The sequence below is a fragment of the Candidozyma duobushaemuli genome, assembly GCF_002926085.2.
Source record: "Candidozyma duobushaemuli strain B09383 chromosome Unknown A_B09383, whole genome shotgun sequence".
In the NCBI taxonomy this organism is placed as follows: Eukaryota; Fungi; Ascomycota; class Pichiomycetes; order Serinales; family Metschnikowiaceae; genus Candidozyma; species Candidozyma duobushaemuli.
In genome coordinates this window covers 804103-821404 of record NW_020289901.1, presented here as the reverse complement: position 1 = coordinate 821404, position 17302 = coordinate 804103, and the positions used below count along the sequence as shown (strand labels likewise).

The 17302-nt window shown below is 47.2% G+C and overlaps 10 protein-coding genes across 10 annotated transcripts; 4 read left to right on the top strand and 6 right to left on the bottom strand. All coding sequences in view use genetic code 12, as the record gives it.

Moving 5' to 3' along the window:
- Positions 1 to 5: 5 nt before the first annotated feature.
- Positions 6 to 962, bottom strand: CXQ87_000376 (RNA-binding ATPase activator; the record flags this gene model as incomplete). Its single annotated transcript, XM_025478957.1, has 1 exon — positions 6 to 962. One exon carries the CDS (start codon positions 960 to 962, stop codon positions 6 to 8), a length of 957 nt encoding a protein of 318 aa, XP_025338430.1.
- Positions 963 to 1438: 476 nt separating this feature from the next.
- Positions 1439 to 1804, bottom strand: CXQ87_000375 (lipid-binding protein; the record flags this gene model as incomplete). Its single annotated transcript, XM_025478956.1, has 1 exon — positions 1439 to 1804. The coding sequence occupies one exon, from the start codon at positions 1802 to 1804 to the stop codon at positions 1439 to 1441; it is 366 nt and encodes a 121-aa protein (XP_025338429.1).
- Positions 1805 to 2962: 1158 nt separating this feature from the next.
- RIX7 (putative AAA family ATPase) lies at positions 2963 to 5422 on the top strand (the record flags this gene model as incomplete). The annotated part of the gene is made up of 1 exon (XM_025478955.1): positions 2963 to 5422. The coding sequence occupies one exon, from the start codon at positions 2963 to 2965 to the stop codon at positions 5420 to 5422; it is 2460 nt and encodes an 819-aa protein (XP_025338428.1).
- Positions 5423 to 5499: 77 nt separating this feature from the next.
- On the top strand, positions 5500 to 6465 carry CXQ87_000373 (uncharacterized protein; the record flags this gene model as incomplete). Its single annotated transcript, XM_025478954.1, has 1 exon — positions 5500 to 6465. The coding sequence occupies one exon, from the start codon at positions 5500 to 5502 to the stop codon at positions 6463 to 6465; it is 966 nt and encodes a 321-aa protein (XP_025338427.1).
- A 24-nt stretch (positions 6466 to 6489) lies between these two features.
- NIT3 (putative hydrolase) lies at positions 6490 to 7392 on the bottom strand (the record flags this gene model as incomplete). The annotated part of the gene is made up of 1 exon (XM_025478953.1): positions 6490 to 7392. The coding sequence occupies one exon, from the start codon at positions 7390 to 7392 to the stop codon at positions 6490 to 6492; it is 903 nt and encodes a 300-aa protein (XP_025338426.1).
- Positions 7393 to 7701: 309 nt separating this feature from the next.
- CXQ87_000371 (uncharacterized protein) lies at positions 7702 to 9231 on the bottom strand (the record flags this gene model as incomplete). The annotated part of the gene is made up of 1 exon (XM_025478952.1): positions 7702 to 9231. One exon carries the CDS (start codon positions 9229 to 9231, stop codon positions 7702 to 7704), a length of 1530 nt encoding a protein of 509 aa, XP_025338425.1.
- Positions 9232 to 9688: 457 nt separating this feature from the next.
- MNN2 (Mnn2p) lies at positions 9689 to 11356 on the bottom strand (the record flags this gene model as incomplete). The annotated part of the gene is made up of 1 exon (XM_025478951.1): positions 9689 to 11356. One exon carries the CDS (start codon positions 11354 to 11356, stop codon positions 9689 to 9691), a length of 1668 nt encoding a protein of 555 aa, XP_025338424.1.
- A 1045-nt stretch (positions 11357 to 12401) lies between these two features.
- CXQ87_000369 (shikimate dehydrogenase family protein) lies at positions 12402 to 13398 on the top strand (the record flags this gene model as incomplete). The annotated part of the gene is made up of 3 exons (XM_025478950.1): positions 12402 to 12471; positions 12495 to 13075; positions 13105 to 13398. The coding sequence occupies 3 exons, from the start codon at positions 12402 to 12404 to the stop codon at positions 13396 to 13398; spliced, it is 945 nt and encodes a 314-aa protein (XP_025338423.1).
- A 416-nt stretch (positions 13399 to 13814) lies between these two features.
- CXQ87_000368 (uncharacterized protein) lies at positions 13815 to 15689 on the top strand (the record flags this gene model as incomplete). The annotated part of the gene is made up of 1 exon (XM_025478949.1): positions 13815 to 15689. The coding sequence occupies one exon, from the start codon at positions 13815 to 13817 to the stop codon at positions 15687 to 15689; it is 1875 nt and encodes a 624-aa protein (XP_025338422.1).
- Positions 15690 to 15735: 46 nt separating this feature from the next.
- On the bottom strand, positions 15736 to 17091 carry ASR1 (Asr1p; the record flags this gene model as incomplete). Its single annotated transcript, XM_025478948.1, has 1 exon — positions 15736 to 17091. The coding sequence occupies one exon, from the start codon at positions 17089 to 17091 to the stop codon at positions 15736 to 15738; it is 1356 nt and encodes a 451-aa protein (XP_025338421.1).
- Positions 17092 to 17302: the final 211 nt, after the last annotated feature.

The window sequence follows — 17302 nt, the reverse complement described above, 5'->3', positions numbered from 1 at the left end:
TATAATTAAAATACCTTGGAAAGGACACTGTCCAAATTATCACTATTCTTAGCTTTCTTGAACTGAGGCTTTGCATCGTGCCTTGTACTCGTAATGTCCCTCTGATCGAACTCTCTATGAAATGATTCCTTGTCTGCCTGTTCGCCTTCGGCTTTCCTCTTACGCTGCTCACGTTTCGAGCGTTCAACGTTGTTGACAAAAGTCTTGTTGAGTTTTTGCTGCTGAGATATCTCCATGGATAACTTAGCTTGTCTAATTTCATTCTCCTTTGCAATTTGTTGAGTCAAGTCAAACCACTTAAAGCCTGACAAGTACTTGATGTTCATGATGTCGTCGTGGTAGTATGATGATTTCTTACCACCCAAAATGTTACCGTTCATGGTTTCAGCACACAACTTGGCATCCTTCTTATTGACAAACTCCACCCATCCTTCTGTGTACTTCTTCTTTTTGTTTCCACCATACTTCACTCTTTTCTTGTAGGAAGCTTCATCCTCGGGTTTCAAGAAGATTCTATCTAGTTTTCCAAACCTCGACAAAACAGACCTCAACTTGACGGGCTTCATATAGGGGGGTATGCTGGAAAGATAGCAAACGCCGGTTTTCTTGATCTTTTTCTGCTCTTTTGCGAGCTGTTCAGGTGTGAGCCTTTTGAGCTTCTTCGACCTCTTCTTCTGCTCTGATACCATGCTCGAGGTTTCATCTTTCTTTTGCAGTCGTGACAGTTCCTCATTGGACTCTTCGTCTTCTTCAGCCAGCTCTTCGTCTTCTTCATTTTCGAACTTTTTACTCAGAGACTTTGTCTGGAACACTCTTTCCTCTTCTTCATCGGATTCGAAATCAGCCTCATCGTCGAGCGAACTCTTCATCAGATATTTGCTCGCAGGAGCATCGCTGTACTCCAGATCACTCTCTGAATCAACAGTAGGGAGAAAATCTTTTGCGGTCTTGCCTTTCGCCATGGATGTCAGATCTAGTAGTGAGATGAGCATCGAGTGCTTCCTGTAATGTAGATATACAGTACGCCGCCGGTACCCCAGGTTGATGGAACCCGTTTTAGGCAAGTTTTTTTTTTTTTTTTTTTTTTTTTTTTTTTTTTTTTTTTTTTTAAACAGTATGATTCACAAAAGCTAGATAAATGAGAACGAAAACACATGCGTTTCTTGAATTTGAAGTTTGCTAGATGGGGCATCACAATACAATTGCGTATATGTTGTCGCAATTTCCAGGCACGTTGATATCACCTACCACAGAAACCATCACCATAAATTAAACAACAATTCTACTCGAAACGCATATCTCAATCGGTGACTACGCCTCTTCAATTGACACGGAATATCACCAATGTGTCTCCAACAGCTCACAGGCACTACAAACTACAACTAGCAATTGTTTCATGACGTAAATTAAATTATGTTAAAGTATGTCAGCGATCTGCTTATTTCTTGGAAGCAGAGTCAGCGGCGTTCTGAGCACCATCGGTGGCACCCTGAACAACGTTGGAGACGTACTCGGCAGCCTCGGAAGCCTTCTCCTTAGCGGTCTCGTAGTACTCCTGAGCAGTCTCAGAAAGAGAACCAGACTGCTGGTTGACCTCCTTCTTGGCGTCCTCAGAACCCTGGTGAGCGTGGTCAGCAACAGACTGACCGAAAGACTTCTCGGAGTCTGGGACGTTCTTGCCAGCAAACTCGTCAACCTTGTCGGTAACAGCCTCCTTGCCCTTCTCAAGGTAAGACTTCTCAGAGTCAGGCTTAACGGTCTCGGAGACCTTGTCAGTGAATGGTTTTCTTCCGGCGTCAGACATTGCGATTTGTAGTAAGATGGATTTTTTGTACTGGGCGGGAGAAGTCCTTCTTATATAGCAGTGGAGCTACGCCACATGACAAAATATGTGACCGGCGGCAAAGCACCTATGGGCGTCTCTCATAAGAAAGTAAGGCAACTAACGGCAGCGGTGCTCATACTGTGGGTGCAAAAACGCACCTTCTCGCATTGACGCATGCGCTACTTAGGCGGGGGCGCCGCTAGAGAGCAACCAAGACACCCCAATTTGCTGGACTCCTGTAGAGGAAAAATTCTCAGGAGCAAAGTAGCTTTGAAAAGCAAAAAATGGGGGATTGGGTCGAGTGACCTTGCGTCAAAAGGAGTAAGATCAGATATGAAGGCAGGCATGTGGCTGGTGTCTCATATCTCTAGCGAGACTTGGGAGCAACTAAACTAACGCAGTACTGTATGGCTGTGAGAAGAAGGGTGCTTCTAGCATTGGAGGCAACTTTCGTGCTTAGCCATACAGCTAACCATGGTTACGTGTCAACAAAGTTTTCTAGTAGCTGTGGCTGAGCACCAGCATGCTTTTCGCTGTTTGCGTGGACACGGCTGCAAACAATGAGGCTCGGTACGTGTTTGTGAGGAGTTCCGGATTATTTTTGGAAATTCAGGCTTTTTGGGACACCAGCTTGGTTTAGTGGCATGGTGGGGGCTTCTGCGGCGAACCGAAACGGCGATCTACTCGCCACGAAGAATTCTTCGATATGCTGGACAAATCACTTTATAACTCTCTTCGCAGTAGCTGAGATGGTCCGACCAAGCTCACAGATCGTTTTGTGATACACTTGTAATCGTACTTTCTGAGAGAGGTTCATAGACGTCGAACGAAGCTTCTTTGATACTATGTCGATGCAAATCTAAAATTTAAGCCAACTTGGGAAAACATGTCTTACTCTTAAGCCTACTCCAGGTAGCTATTTCTGCAGGAGAGCAGTCAAGTATACACTGGCAACGATCACCGAGAGACTCAAATCTCGTTAAAGTGAAAAAATGAAAGCATTCCGTAAACGTTCGAATTTTATCTATCTCCGTTGTCTCCGCCACCAGATGACGTTTCATCATGATGCTGGTGCCTGAGTCGATGCCCATCGAGTTCTGCAGATGCGCATCGAGAAACATCAACACTTGAATATTCATGGCTAGGGGAGGTGCCGTGACCAAGGCTTTGGACCAGAAGGTCTATAATCTAATATTCAAACTTCTTGATGATAGAAGCGCAGCGAACAAGGAGAAAAGTGGTGGCGACGAGTCTAAGTGGTTTCTTGACATCGCTCTAGCTAGAGACCTCAGAAGCGCAGAAGTCATCGACTATTTGCTTAAACAGGACTTGCTGTTGCAGAGGCTCAAGAGATCCATTCTTGAAGAGTCCGTTGATGTTATATTGAAGGAGCTTAGAAAGGATGAGGAAGTGGAGCTCGCAGAAGCCATTAAACTCAAGGATGAGTACGAGCTTCAAAATGCAGCTCAGATAGATAGCGACTTCGAAAACGCCGACCCCAACAATCTCATGACGGTGAAGGACTCAAATGAGCTCAACAAATCGGTGGTGTCGATGTGGAACAAAGACAGCGAGAAAGTTGAAAGCGACGCTGATGAAAAGAAGACCAAGAAGAGAGGCCGAGACTCGGCAAAACCAGCTTCCAAGCAGAAGAGAAGCAAGATCGACCACACCCCACCCACATCAACGCTACTGTCTCTAGGGGGTCTTTCCGCTGTGACGACACAACTCATGGAGCTTGTTGGGCTACCCATTTTGCATCCAGAGATCTACCAATCCACTGGTGTGGACCATCCAAGGGGAATTCTCTTATACGGCCCACCTGGATGTGGTAAAACAACTATCGCCAATGCTTTGGCTGGCGAATTGAAGGTGCCTTTCATCAACTTTTCAGCACCTTCTGTTGTTTCGGGTATGTCTGGTGAATCCGAGAAAAAGCTTCGAGAGATCTTCGAGGATGCTCGTTCCGTAGCTCCTTGTTTGATCTTCATTGACGAAATTGATGCTATTACCCCAAAGAGGGACGGTGGTGCTCAAAGGGAAATGGAACGTCGTATCGTCGCCCAGCTCCTTACATTGATGGACGAGCTCACATTGGAAAATACAGATGGCAAGCCAGTTATTGTCATGGGAGCTACAAACAGGCCTGACTCTCTTGATCTGGCTTTGCGTAGAGCTGGTCGTTTCGACAGAGAGATTTGCCTTAACGTTCCTGATGAAGAGCAGAGATGCGCCATTCTCAAGACAATGACATCGAACCTCAAACTTGATGCTTCCAACTTCAACTACCGTGAACTCGCAAAGCTTACTCCGGGATTTGTCGGTGCAGACTTGAAGAGTTTGGTCACTGCTGCTGGAGTCGTTGCCATCAAGCGTATCTTTGAGAGTCTCAGTGAAATCGATGAGGAGCTGTCATCAAAAAACGATGCAGTTGATATGGACGTGGACAGCAACAACAATACCAAACAGGTGGTTCCAAATGCTCTTGCGAACATGAAATTTGACAAAAAGTCTGAGGAACAACAGCTCAGTACAATCCAGAAGTTCCTCATAAAACATCCAGATCCACTCTCGGAGGAACAGTTGGCTCCCCTTAGCATATCCTTCTCCGACTTCAAAGAAGCTTTGCCAAACATTCAACCTACAGCAAAGCGTGAAGGTTTTGCAACCATTCCAGATGTCACTTGGAAGAATGTGGGCGCTCTCAGCAATATTCGTATGGAGCTCCACATGTGCATTGTTCAGCCTATCAAGAAGCCTGAGCTATATCAAAAGGTTGGTATCAGTGCCCCTGCTGGTGTTCTTATGTGGGGTCCACCTGGATGTGGTAAGACATTGTTGGCCAAAGCTGTGGCCAACGAGTCCAGGGCTAACTTCATCTCTGTCAAGGGTCCGGAACTTCTTAACAAGTATGTCGGTGAGTCTGAACGTGCTGTGCGACAGGTGTTCCAACGTGCTCGTGCCTCTGTTCCATGCATCATCTTCTTTGACGAGCTCGATGCTCTTGTGCCCAGAAGAAATTCCACCTTATCTGAATCCAGCTCTAGGGTGGTGAATACCCTTTTGACAGAGCTTGATGGCCTCAATGACAGAAAAGGTATTTTCGTTGTTGGTGCTACGAACAGACCAGACATGATTGACCCTGCCATGTTGAGACCCGGCCGTCTAGACAAGACACTTTACATTGAATTGCCGACCGCCGAAGAACGTTTGGATATTCTTAAAACCCTTGTTTCGGCAAATACCACGCCATTGGGCCCAAACGTGGACTTGCATGCCATTGCCAACGACTCAAGATGCCGCAATTTCTCGGGTGCCGATTTATCGCTGTTGGTGAGAGAAGCAGGTGTGTTCGCTCTTAAGAAGAAGTTCTTCCACGGCCAGAAAATCCTGGAATTGGATGAATCCGGATATTACGAGGAAGACAAGAATGATAACGATATCGTTGTCACCAAGAGTGACTTCGATGGTGCCCTTCTGAGTATCAAACCCAGTGTTACAGATAAGGACCGGGCAAAGTACGAGAGATTGAGCCAACGTATGGGCTGGGGCGTGATCCAAGAAGAGGAAAAGAAAGAGGACGAAGAGAAAAATTAGCATAGACCTATATTGTACAACTATCAACTGGACATCTTGACTGCGCGCTAGTAGTAAAGTTTGCACCCACTAACACCATGCTCTCATTGTCAACCGTGAGCAGGCGTTTACCAACAGCGTTTCAACAATTCAAAAAGCTAAGTTCATATGCTGTCAATGATGGCGCACACCTTGGTGACGCTCTAGCTACTAGTGGAATCGACACGGTGCCATTGGCATACGATAAGCATGAACCTTCGAAGAAGCCTGAAGTCGAAAAATCCCCATTGATATTCTTGCACGGGCTCTTTGGATCCAAAACCAACACAAGAACGGTTGCTAAAACCCTTGCTCAGCGTCTATCCCGTGATGTTTATTGCCTTGATTTAAGAAACTTTGGCCAGTCTCCACATTCAACTCGCCTTGACTACCCATCGTTGGCTGCTGATGTGGAGAGATTCATTGACGAGGCGGAACTACCTAAGAAACCCATCTTGGTTGGTCACTCCATGGGTGCTAAAGCCGTCATGGCTGTAGCATTGAGAAGACCAGATACTCCGGAAATGGTAGTTTCGGTGGACAATGCTCCAGTATTCATACCCAGCACCTCCGATGGAAAATTCAGCAAGTACGTCAAGCACCTCAGACAGGCTCTAGAAGTGGATCAATACACCAGCATCAAAGACGTGGATGCCGAGTTGGCGAAGGTCGAGCCCGTTAAAGAGATCAGACAGTTTCTTTTGACCAATGTGGATAGAGGTCAGAAGGACGATATCTGCAAGTCTCGTATCCCCCTTGATATCATCGACAAAGCCATTGTCAGCGGAAACATAGCGCTGTGGCCTTATGACCCTACATTAGCTCGTTGGAGCAGGGGCCCAGCTCTCTTCATCAGAGGAACAGAGTCAAAGTATGTCCCAGACGATGTTTTCCAGGACATCGGCCAGTACTTCCCCAACTTCGAGGTCAGAGATGTCAAGGCTGGACACTGGTTGATCAGTGAGAACCCAAAGGAATTCATGGACGTCTTGTGTGAATTCATCGAGAGAAATGAGGACGAATAGAATTTATAGACCTAATCAACTATATCACTTATTTATCACTGACCTTGGCCCCTCTGTAACGTCATTGTAGACGTCGAAACGTCTCTGGAAATGAACAGGAATGCTTTCTCTGGCCTTGGGCAACAACTCCTTGTCCAATTCAGCATATAAGATCTCTTCGCCTTCTCCAGCCTCAGCAACGATATTTCCATAAGGATCGACCACCAAAGAGTGGCCGTAAGCTTGATAGCCATCTCCACCTACATCTCTAGCTGGGCTGCACAAAACAGCAAACATTTCGTTATCAACCGCTCTAGCTCTAGCAAGCAAATGCCAGTGCAAGGGACCAGTTGTAGTGTTGAACGCTCCAGGGTAGAACATGGCAAAAGCATTGTTAGGCTTTCTGGAAGCGATAATGGCCAACTCTGGGAAACGAATATCGTAGCAAATGCCCAATCCAACATTACCAAAGTTTCCAAGCTTGAACACAGTGCCCTTGTCGCCTCCAGTTAAAGTCACACTTTCCTTGAATGTGATTCCGCCGGGGATGTCAATGTCAAACAAGTGAGTTTTGCGGTGCTTGGCAATGATGTTTCCCTCTGGATCAAATGTCAATGAGGTGTTGTAGACCTTGTTATCAGAGTCGTCAAGTTCAGGGATGGATCCTCCAACAATGTAAAGACCATGCTGCTTGGCCAATTTCGAAAGCACACCGGTGGTCTCTCCGTTTGGAATGCTCTCGGCATATTCTCTGAATTTGTCAACAGCATATGGAGAATTGAAGCACTCAGGCAACATTACGAGATCAAGCTTTCCAGTAGCCTGAGCCACAGCATTATCAATGAAGGTGGTGACTTTTTGCAAGTTGGCAGCCTTCTGGGCTCCAGCCTTTATCTGAATAAGCGCAACTTTAAGATTTTGAGAGAGTGGCGCCTTGATTGAGGACATTGTAAACAGATTGAGGTAGAAGGGCGGAATTGGATAGAGTCTGGGGTTATCGCGACAATCGACGAGAGGTCCACAGTCCGAGAGATAGGTGTTCCGTTCAAAATTTTTGAGCACATTTTCAGACTTTTTCATTCTGTGTCATCAAATATACAATTGGGTAACAAAATCGGTTATCAGGCTACGATAGGCAGATTTTACAGATTGGCGATTTCACTAGTCTACTACACCCAAGTACATGCAATCTTTCTCGTGTACTATTTACAACATTAAAATCATCGTGGCGGGCTCCAGGAAGCCTATATCATAATTCTATACCTCATCCTTTAACTCTGTCGAACTTCCCAGCTTGAGACCATCATCAAAGTTACTATCTCTTTTCTGGTTACCAAATGACTGAAGAACTAAAAAGGTCACCGACAAAATGACTCCCAAACCTGCAAGCCCCATGCCAATGTAAAATGCATGTCTATAACCTTTGACTGTTGTCTCATATCCTGGAGTCAAATCCTTGGTGGTGTAATACTCAACAGTACCAGCTATACCAAGACCAATTGAAATGGAATAATTGACAAAGGTGCTGACTAACGAGCCAGCGAGACCTTGCTGATGTCTGGGAAGCACACTGGACAAAATCATCGTACCAGCCGGGAAACTCATGTCCATTCCGAAACTCTGAATAAGAATTGAGAAGAACTTTTGACCCCAATATATCTGGTGCTCCGCTCTAGTACCCATGAGCACGATACCCACGAAGAATGCTAACAATGCCACCACCATAACGACAGACAGCGACGACTTTCGGAGAAGGAAGACTGTTAAGCCGGCGGCACACAAGCCACAAAAGGGAGCTGGAATAAACTGAACAGCGCTCAAAATCGGGTGTAAGTTGTCAACGGTCTCTGCCCAACGGAAGCTGTAGTATAACCAGATTCCAAAGCAAGACCAGCCGGAGGCAATACAGCCTAACACGAAACCGGTTTCGCCCTTGAGGCAAGATGTGGGGAGCAACGGATTGGCGGCATACTTGGATGCAACACAGAAAGCGCCCATGAAAAGGAAACCAACTATGAGAAGGACATAAACGTAAGGTACATCCCAGCCCACATTTGGACCCTGGTTCCAGGCAAAGTTAATAAGCACCAAGCCGGAAACTCCCGTAAATGAGCCCCACCAATCGAAAGATCCTTGAGATTTGCTGCCAATGTTCTTCGGAATGATGAAGTACAGCGCAACCACCACACATAAGCAAACGATTCCGTTGACCCAAAATGCCCAGGGCCACCAGACCAACTGGGCAAAGATACCGGAAAAAATCGCCCCGAGGACAAAGCCAAATGGTGCCACAGCGCCAAACATGGCCATGTAGATCATTTTCTTCTTGCTCATTGGGAAATAGTGTCCCAAAAGAGCCACGGCATTAGGCATGGAAAAAGCCGGTCCAAGACCTTGGAACGCCCTAGCAACGTTGAAGAAAACATCAGAGTCGGTGAAGCCAGAGAAGCCAGCGATCAACGACCATATCCCAAAGAACATGAATCCCAAGTTGAATATTAGCTTGTAGCCGTGCAAGTCACCTAAACGACCAGCGATCAAAATGAATGTACCCACAGTGAGGGAGTATGACGCTGAGAACCACGATAATTTACCTGGCAGGTCTTGGACATCGAATGTGCTTCCAATCTCTTTCACGGGGTTGATGGTCTGGGCTACCCCAGCCTGGGTGAGGATTTGACAGAGACAGACCAAGAAAACGAACAGAAGCTCATGCAAAAGGGAAATTTCCTCAGGAGAAGGCACAGCAGGCTGCTCTTCGTAAGCGATTTCCGACTCCTCCTTCATACTCAAATCAAACTAGAAATTTTATCGAGGCCATTCCTGCTGTTTTGTACATCACCCATTTATAAGCTGCTCGCGGTATTTAGTAAAAGATGCGCAAAATGGTATCAGGTGCGGCTCCGGATATTGTACTAGGTTTTGCACTTTTAGTAAAATCTGCACAAAGAGAAACGGCGTTATTTACTTTTTGAGACAAGCGAACTTTAGAGCCATTCAGCATCACCGCCATCGGCCTCAACAAAATGCGGCCTCAACAAAATGATCGGTATGTCTCGCTCCTGAGGGAACCACATTATTTTTTCAAGCTGCGCTTATCTGCGCATCGCTGAATTCGGGTACCCGCCTCGGCTAGATGCATTCACTGCGCAGAAGATCGAGGATCTTCCTATTATGTGTATTATGGCTCGACGGTGGCGTCAAACGATCTAGATAGTGCCAGATCTGGCAAGGTATTGTGCTCCTAGAAATTGAGCGTGTCAGGATACTTAGTAGTTTCCTTCAACCATTTCAAATGAGGAATGTACACCTCCTGGCATCTCTTGCGATTTATCTCCCTTTCGTTGTTGATATACTCCAAGTAATTGCCCATGTACTCCTCCCTTTCGTCGAGTGTCGTGTCGTCCTCTTTCTCCTTCTCGAGCCAGATATCCTCACAGAGAGCCTCTGCATGCGCATTGAGTAAACGCAAATCCAAATCGTAACCGATGTTCTCGTACGTTCCGGCGTACATTCGGATGTGTTCTCCCAGCTCCTTGTAGATGAGATCATGGTTGTTATACATCCAATCGGTGTAGTGTTTTGGGTAAGAGCAGTGAGCGAAGATAAGAGGCGCAGTCTCCGAATCTTCTTTAGATTCGACCGGATCGTAGTGGCCCAACATCTTCGATTCAAATTTCTTTGTATCCTCACTGTGATAGCCTACCCACATAAACTTCTTGAGTGTTTGGAACCAATTCTCTTTCATCACGGTTGCTGCAGCGATGAAGGTCTCCTTATCTCCCTCACCAGCGCCACCTTGTGTAAGTAAAGGATAGTAAAAGTTGGGGCCATACACGTTGTAGTATAATGCCAAAAGCAACGTGCGGAGGTGCGAGGTCTTGTTAACGAGCATAACACCAGCTTCTGAGGAGGGGTTGGGGAGGGTGTTTTCGAAATCATGGAAGTTAGAATCCTTGAAGGTGTAGTCCTTAAGATCCTTCAATTCTTCTCCCTTCTTCTCTGCTTGGGCACGGTCATACTCGGAATATCTCACCTTCTTTTCAGGCACTTCCACACCGGCTATCTCGTAGAATTTGGGGTTGGTGGTACGAGACCAATCATCGGGCCAGATAATAAGGCCGTTTTCCTGGTACAATTTGGAGCGCAAAAGATACTCGACATTCTTAAGCGGATAAAGATCAGAATCCAAATAAAGAACGTTTTCGAATTGCGATGCCAAAAGTGCAAGCATCTTGTACTGGTATCCGTTGATGCTGAACTTGAGACTGAGATACTCCACAAGACTCAGGTCGAGCATGTTACATTTAGCATTGAACTTGGGCAAGATTTCATTACAGAACCTTGGATCGTTGTCACTTTCTGTGGGGATGAAAACTTCGATTGGCAAGTTGGAGCCTGTGGCTCTGATCTGCTTAACCACGAGATATGATAACCAAGAATACTTCCCACCGCCAATCAACACATAACCAGCAGAGCCCTGATAGTTGTCCCATTTGGGAGATTTGGGAGTGAGCTCGCCAAAAGTCGAGATTCCAAGGTCATTCAATAAGTGTGGCATATGCTCTTCCACATATTTGTGATGCGATGTCTTGAGTTGCTCGAAGGTATCATCTTTGATGTTCAAGATGCTGGAGAGGTACTCCTTCGAAAACAAGAAATCTCTGTCGGTGCTCCTGGCGTCATGAACTTTTTCGGTGATATAATTACCCTTCAAGCGGTCGCCATTAATGGCGAAGTTCTCCAAACCATCAAAAAAGGCCCTGTACGGCACCAGTCCTTTGCTTCTACCCTGGAACAAATCGTAAGGATTGTAAGGCAGATAGGTGAGCTGATGTATAACTATCACGATCACCACAGCAGCCAAAAGTACCTTGACAAGCGCCAGCTTTCTGGCAAATAGGAGCTTCATGGTGCTTGATAAAAGTGATTGAGATCAGAAACGCGCACCGCGAGTGTATAGCGCCATGTGGTAGGGGTCCATAATCTACACTTACATTAGTAAAATAGCGACAAGTAAAGCTTCAAGCGACCAAATTGTCCATGACCGTATGTGTTTGGTTTTGCCAACCTAAATATGACGCAAAGACTCAAATGTGCGCAAGCCTCGTGGGCTTACGATGGCAGGGATGCACCATTCCAAGAATATAACACTAGAGATTGGCATCCGCATTAGGTGGAAAAATGGCTTGTTATGTCACCAAATCTTGAAAATCTCATTCAATCCGGTTGCCTTGTCTCAAATTTTAATAATAGCTCTGACTCCAATTCCGTCTGGTCAGCCTGGGTTGCACCTAGTGCAACGTCGCACCCGGTCCCACCCTAAACCCTGAGTGCCTCGCCCCCTCTACAGAAGAGTTGCTTTTGAGATCTTGCTTTCTTCCACTATCAAATTATTGCAATTTTTTTTGTTGATCACACCTTTCTTTAAATTCCCTAATACGAGTAAGCGGGCAGGCTCGGACTTCACGGTTGCCTTGTCTTCTCGGTTATGACCTTCTGGTGCGGTTCGACAATGGGTGCAAATGGGCGGGACCATTGTATCGAAGCAGCCCAATTCTGGGGTAATTTTTTCGGGAGAGCCCCAGATTTCCAGATGGGGCCTAGGAAAAATGCTACCACACCCCTGACCGGTCATCTCATTTAAAGTTGGGCGGGAGGAGACCGTCGCTTTTTTCTTTGTACTCAGCGCATGGTGGAGAAATGCCCCTCCCAGCCCCTCCATGAGGACTCCAGATCGCCCTAAATTACCTGCTCAAAAGCCATAGTGCCACTCGGGATGACCTGGGGCTTTCTAGTTTGGGACCATTTTCGGGATTCTGAAGATATTCTCCACCGGTTCCTGCCTATACCGGCGATTTTCCGGGGTTTTTCACTCACTGACACATTCTCTCTGACGCCGAATATAAAGAGCCTAGGTATTGGCATTTCATTATCCCGGTATTATTTGATTAGCCATGTCACTCTCTCTCGCTGCTGCTGACCTCGAGGTTATAAGGAAGAAGAACTTTTTGTTTCACCTCTTCGGTGAAGGCATCACCCATTCCAAGGCCCATTGATGCATAACTATTTGTTCCAAAAATTGGGATGTAACGGTTATGTCTACGAGTGTCTTGACTCGTATGGTTTGGAGGCTTTCGTTGAGCTCATTAATGCCAACAAGGGCGTCACTTCATGGAGCGACCTCAAGTACATTGGATCTGCCGTCACCATGCCTTACAAGGTCGCTATTATTCCACACTTAGACGAAATCGATTTCAACGCCCAGTCTGTCGGTGCTGTCAACACAATTTACGTCAGATTCAAGGACGGAAAGGCCATCAACATTGGTACCAATACCGATACCGTCGGCATCAGAGACGCTTTCCAATACAACGTGCCTGAAGCTACTGCCAAAGGCCAAGGTAAACCAGGCCTTGTGTACGGCGGAGGCGGTGCCTGTCGTTCTGCCGTGTATGCCTTGAAGGAGTATTTGGGCTGTTCCAAGATCTACTTGGTCAACAGATTCGCTCTGGAGGTTCACAAAATCCAAGAGGAAATGGCTGCCAATGGCTTCACAGGTGAAATAGTTCACATCGCCACGCCGGAACAGGCTCGTGAGGTTGAGTCTCCACAATTAATTGTTTTGGCTGTCCCAGATTTCGCCCCGTCACAGACGAGGAAAAATTGGCCAGAAACACCTTGGAAGTGTTCATTCAACAAGAAGAGAAGGGAGCTGTGCTTGAAATGTGCTACCACCCCACACAGATCACTCGTCTTTACAATGCGTTCCATGAGGCTGGTTGGGACGTTGTTGGGGGCATCGAGGCAATGATCTACCAAGGATTTGCCCAGCAAGTTTTGTGGACCGGATACTCCTTAGAGGAGATGCCCACCAAGGATGTGGTCGACTATGTCAGAGAGACAATAGAAGAACCATGTCTTAGACATGACCTTGTCACCATCAAGTTGTAAGGGACCCTGCTGTTTAGTTCCCAGGACAAGGGTCCTTTATAGCTGTCACACGCTAACAGCACATAATGATCATTCAAAGCAAATCCAGACCTAGATGCTGGTGAAGCTAAAAAATAAACTCATGACTCTGATTTGTTAATAGTCTGTAGAAGTAAAGAAGTCGGTTATTCCGCAGTTACTCGGACTTTGTGTGGCATTCACTCCACACGCACTTCTAGGACCCTCCTACATAAACGGGGAGCAACTGCTAGCTATTCAGACACATATTTTTCTGACAAATTCAAAATCTGAACTACTCCTTCTATTCTCGATTTGACTGTTGTGTTCTTGTTATAAATAACCAGCCGTCGCTTGACTTCCTTGGCAGAATAATGATAACCGCACTCAAGCACGCTAAAAACCATTGCCAAAGATCCATGTCCACCTTCGCCAAGTTGCCCAAGAGGCTGACCATACCCAAGACCCTCCAGCCAGATAATGCTATAACGAGTGAAGACGTTGCTGCAGCTAACGAAAAAAATGTCATTAGACACCCCAGGATCCTTCACGATGGAGCATTCTCATGGTCAATTCCTGAAGAACGTAAGGATTACAAATACATCACAACCAGCAAACAAGCTCTTCATGACTTGGGTTTAAACGAGAACGAGGATCAAGATCCAGAGTTTTGGAAAATCGTCAGTGGCGAATTCTACCATGATTTGTCATTCCGTGATACAGACTTTCCATTCCCATACGCTCAAGCGTACGCTGGGTGGCAATTCGGCCAATTTGCTGGTCAGCTAGGTGATGGCAGAGTTCACAACTTGTTTGAAGTTCCTAAACCCAAAGACAATACGCTGCCTTCTACGAAGTTCAACAGGAAAGAGTATGAGGTCCAGTTGAAGGGATCTGGCAAAACCCCATACTCACGTTTTGCGGATGGAAAGGCAGTTATTCGTTCTTCAATAAGGGAGTACATTATCTCCGAGCACTTGAATCAAATCGGAATTCCTACCACCAGAGCATTGTCGCTTACCTATCTCCCACAGACTCTAGCTCAAAGATATTCTGCTGAAAGATGTGCCATTGTCTCCAGATTTGCCGAGTCTTGGATCAGACTTGGAACCTTTGACTTGTACAGATGGAGATTTGATATGGACGGTCTTCGTCGTTTGAGTGACTACGTTATTGATGAGCTTTTCATTGTCGAGGAAGATGGGAAGAAGGTTGAGTTCCCCTTCTTCGAACAAACCATTGCAGCTAATACTGGGTTCCAAAATGACATTCAGAAGAGCCTTCGTGGTTTGACCAAGTACGATAAAATGTACTTCGAGATCATTGTTCGCAATGCCATGACTGCCTCCATGTGGCAATGTTACGGCTTCCTCAACGGAGTGTTGAACACTGACAATACTTCCGTTATTGGGCTTTCGATGGATTTTGGTCCATTCAGTATTATGGACAAGTACAACCCTGAGTACACGCCTAACTCCGAGGACCATCAAGGAAGATACAACTACGCCAATACGCCGACGGCTATCTGGTGGAACTTGACGAGGTTGGGTGAGAACTTGGCACAGCTTATTGGTGCTGGTACTGATCTCATCGACAACCCACAATTCAAGACGAACAACTTCCAGAATGGCTGGGAGGATAAAATTGTTAAAAGGGCATCCAAGTTGATTGAAATTGGTGGAGAAATGTACATGTACGCATTCACCAAAAAGTACGTGGAAACTTTCTTTGACAGACTCGGTTTGCTGCACAAGCTTATTGACGTGATGGATCCTGAAGCTCAAAACGCCGATTTGCTTGCTCCTATGCTTGAAATGCTCAAAAACACCCAATGTGATTTCAACGGGTTTTTCGTGAAGTTACAAGAGGCCAGAGTTGAGTCTGCGGATTTTGATCTTGACAAGTTTGCAGCTTCCGTTTTGTTGCAGGAAGTGAGCCAGCACGAGCACTACCCTAGAGACGAATTGACACAGCAAGTGAAGGAGTGGGTGCAAAAGTACCAGAATTACGTGTCTAGGACGATGGAGCATGATGGGTTTGACAGATACGAAAAGAGCTCGCAGCACAACCCGCTCTTCCTCCCAAGAAACTGGATTCTTGCTGAGGTGATTGAGCAGGCAGAGGAGACCAAGTGTAACGATGTCACATTGTTGAAGAAACTTGAAAAGATGGCCTTCAACCCACTCGATCCCAGCAAGTGGGGTGACGAGCTCAAGCAGTACGAAGACAAATGGCGTTTGCAAAGCGACGCTGGAGAAGCCCGTTCCATGCTACAGTGCAGCTGTGCCAGTTAGTGCTGATCATTATGGCATTCAATATAAACTAATACAGTGTTGACCCTTAAGATCTGTTAATAGACTTGACAGCGTCGTCGTAGCCCTTCTGGAAAGCATCCTTGGCCTTCTCCTGAACCTTAGGGTCCAATTTGGAGATCTTGGAGTCCAAGGAGGAGTCACCAGTGGAGAAGCCAGAGCCAGTACCAGAGGAGCCAGTAGCACCGGAGGAACCGTAGGCACCCTGAGAGCCAGAGGCACCAGTGGAAGCACCGTGAGAAGAGGAGCCGTGGGAACCAGCAGCGTAGCCGCCAGCAGCACCAGCAGCACCACCGGCACCGGCACCGGCACCGCCAATGGAGCCACCCAAGCCAGAGCCAGTAGCATTGGCGTCAGTAGCACCGTGGCCACGGGAACCAGTAGCACCGTACTTGTCGGCACCACCCTCAGTATCGTATCTAGAAGTGGTGGCAGAGCCCTCAGAAACACCGCCTGGAGCACCAGAGGTCTTGGCGCCAGAAGCAGTGTCGTAGCCGTGGGAAGAGCGGCCAGAGCCGTAAGCGTCGGAACCGTGGGTTCTTGGACCAGAGCCAGACTCATAGGCAGATTTGCCTTGCGAGCCAGAACCAGAACCAGAGCCCAGCTGAGAAGCACCGTATCCAGCAGCACCTGCACCAGCAGCGGCGACACCAGCACCACCGGTGGCAATTCCGGCCTTGTCGCCAGAAGAGTAGGCGTTGGAGGCATCCTTACCAGAAGAAAGAGCGTCCTTGCCGTACTGGCCCTGGCTGGTAGAACCCAGGCCAGTTTGACCAGAGGAGCCGTAAGCAGACAGGCTGCCAGTAGGCTCGTGGGACTCGTAGCCTCTGCCAGAGTTGGAGCCAGAACCGCTCTCGTAAGAACCACCCTGGGCGTTAGAAGAGCCGTATCCAGACTGGCTGCCAGACTGGCCGTAACCAGAGGAGGACTGGCCGTAACCAGAAGAGGACTGGGCACCAGACTGACCGTAGCCAGAAGAGGATGGAGCACCAGAGCCAGATCCAGAGGCACCGTAAGCAGCACCACCTGCGCCAGCAGCTCCAGCACCGGCAGCGCCAGCACCAGCGGCACCAGCACCAGTACCAGATTCAGAGCCAGTAGCACCAGAGCCAGTAGAACCAGAAGCACCAGAAGCACCCTGACCAGAGAGCTTGCTGCCAATACCGCCCTCAGTACCGGACAAGTTCTCTCTGCCGATGTACTGGCCACCAGCCTTGTCGGCGTCGTTGGCGTACTTGGCAGCCTGGTCCTTGTCAAGGTTCTTCAACTCACCAGAGATGTTGTCCTTGCCAATGGCCTTACCACCAGCCTTGTCGGCGTTCTGGATGTTCTCGATATCCTTGTTTCCGCTGATCTTAGAAGAGATCTTGTCAGTCAAACCCATTTTAAATTAAATAGTTGGCTTTTTCAGCAGAGCGTGCCTTGGGGCTACTTATATTCGAGCCACCGCAAGGGTATTTTTTTGCACCCAAAGTTGCGGTCTGCCCCTTGCTGCGAGAATGCACAATGCCACCGGCTCGAAGCATTGCTCTCATGACCGCCAGTGCCATTCTTTTCTTCTCCATTTGACACACTTGTCAATTGATCCGCAGTTC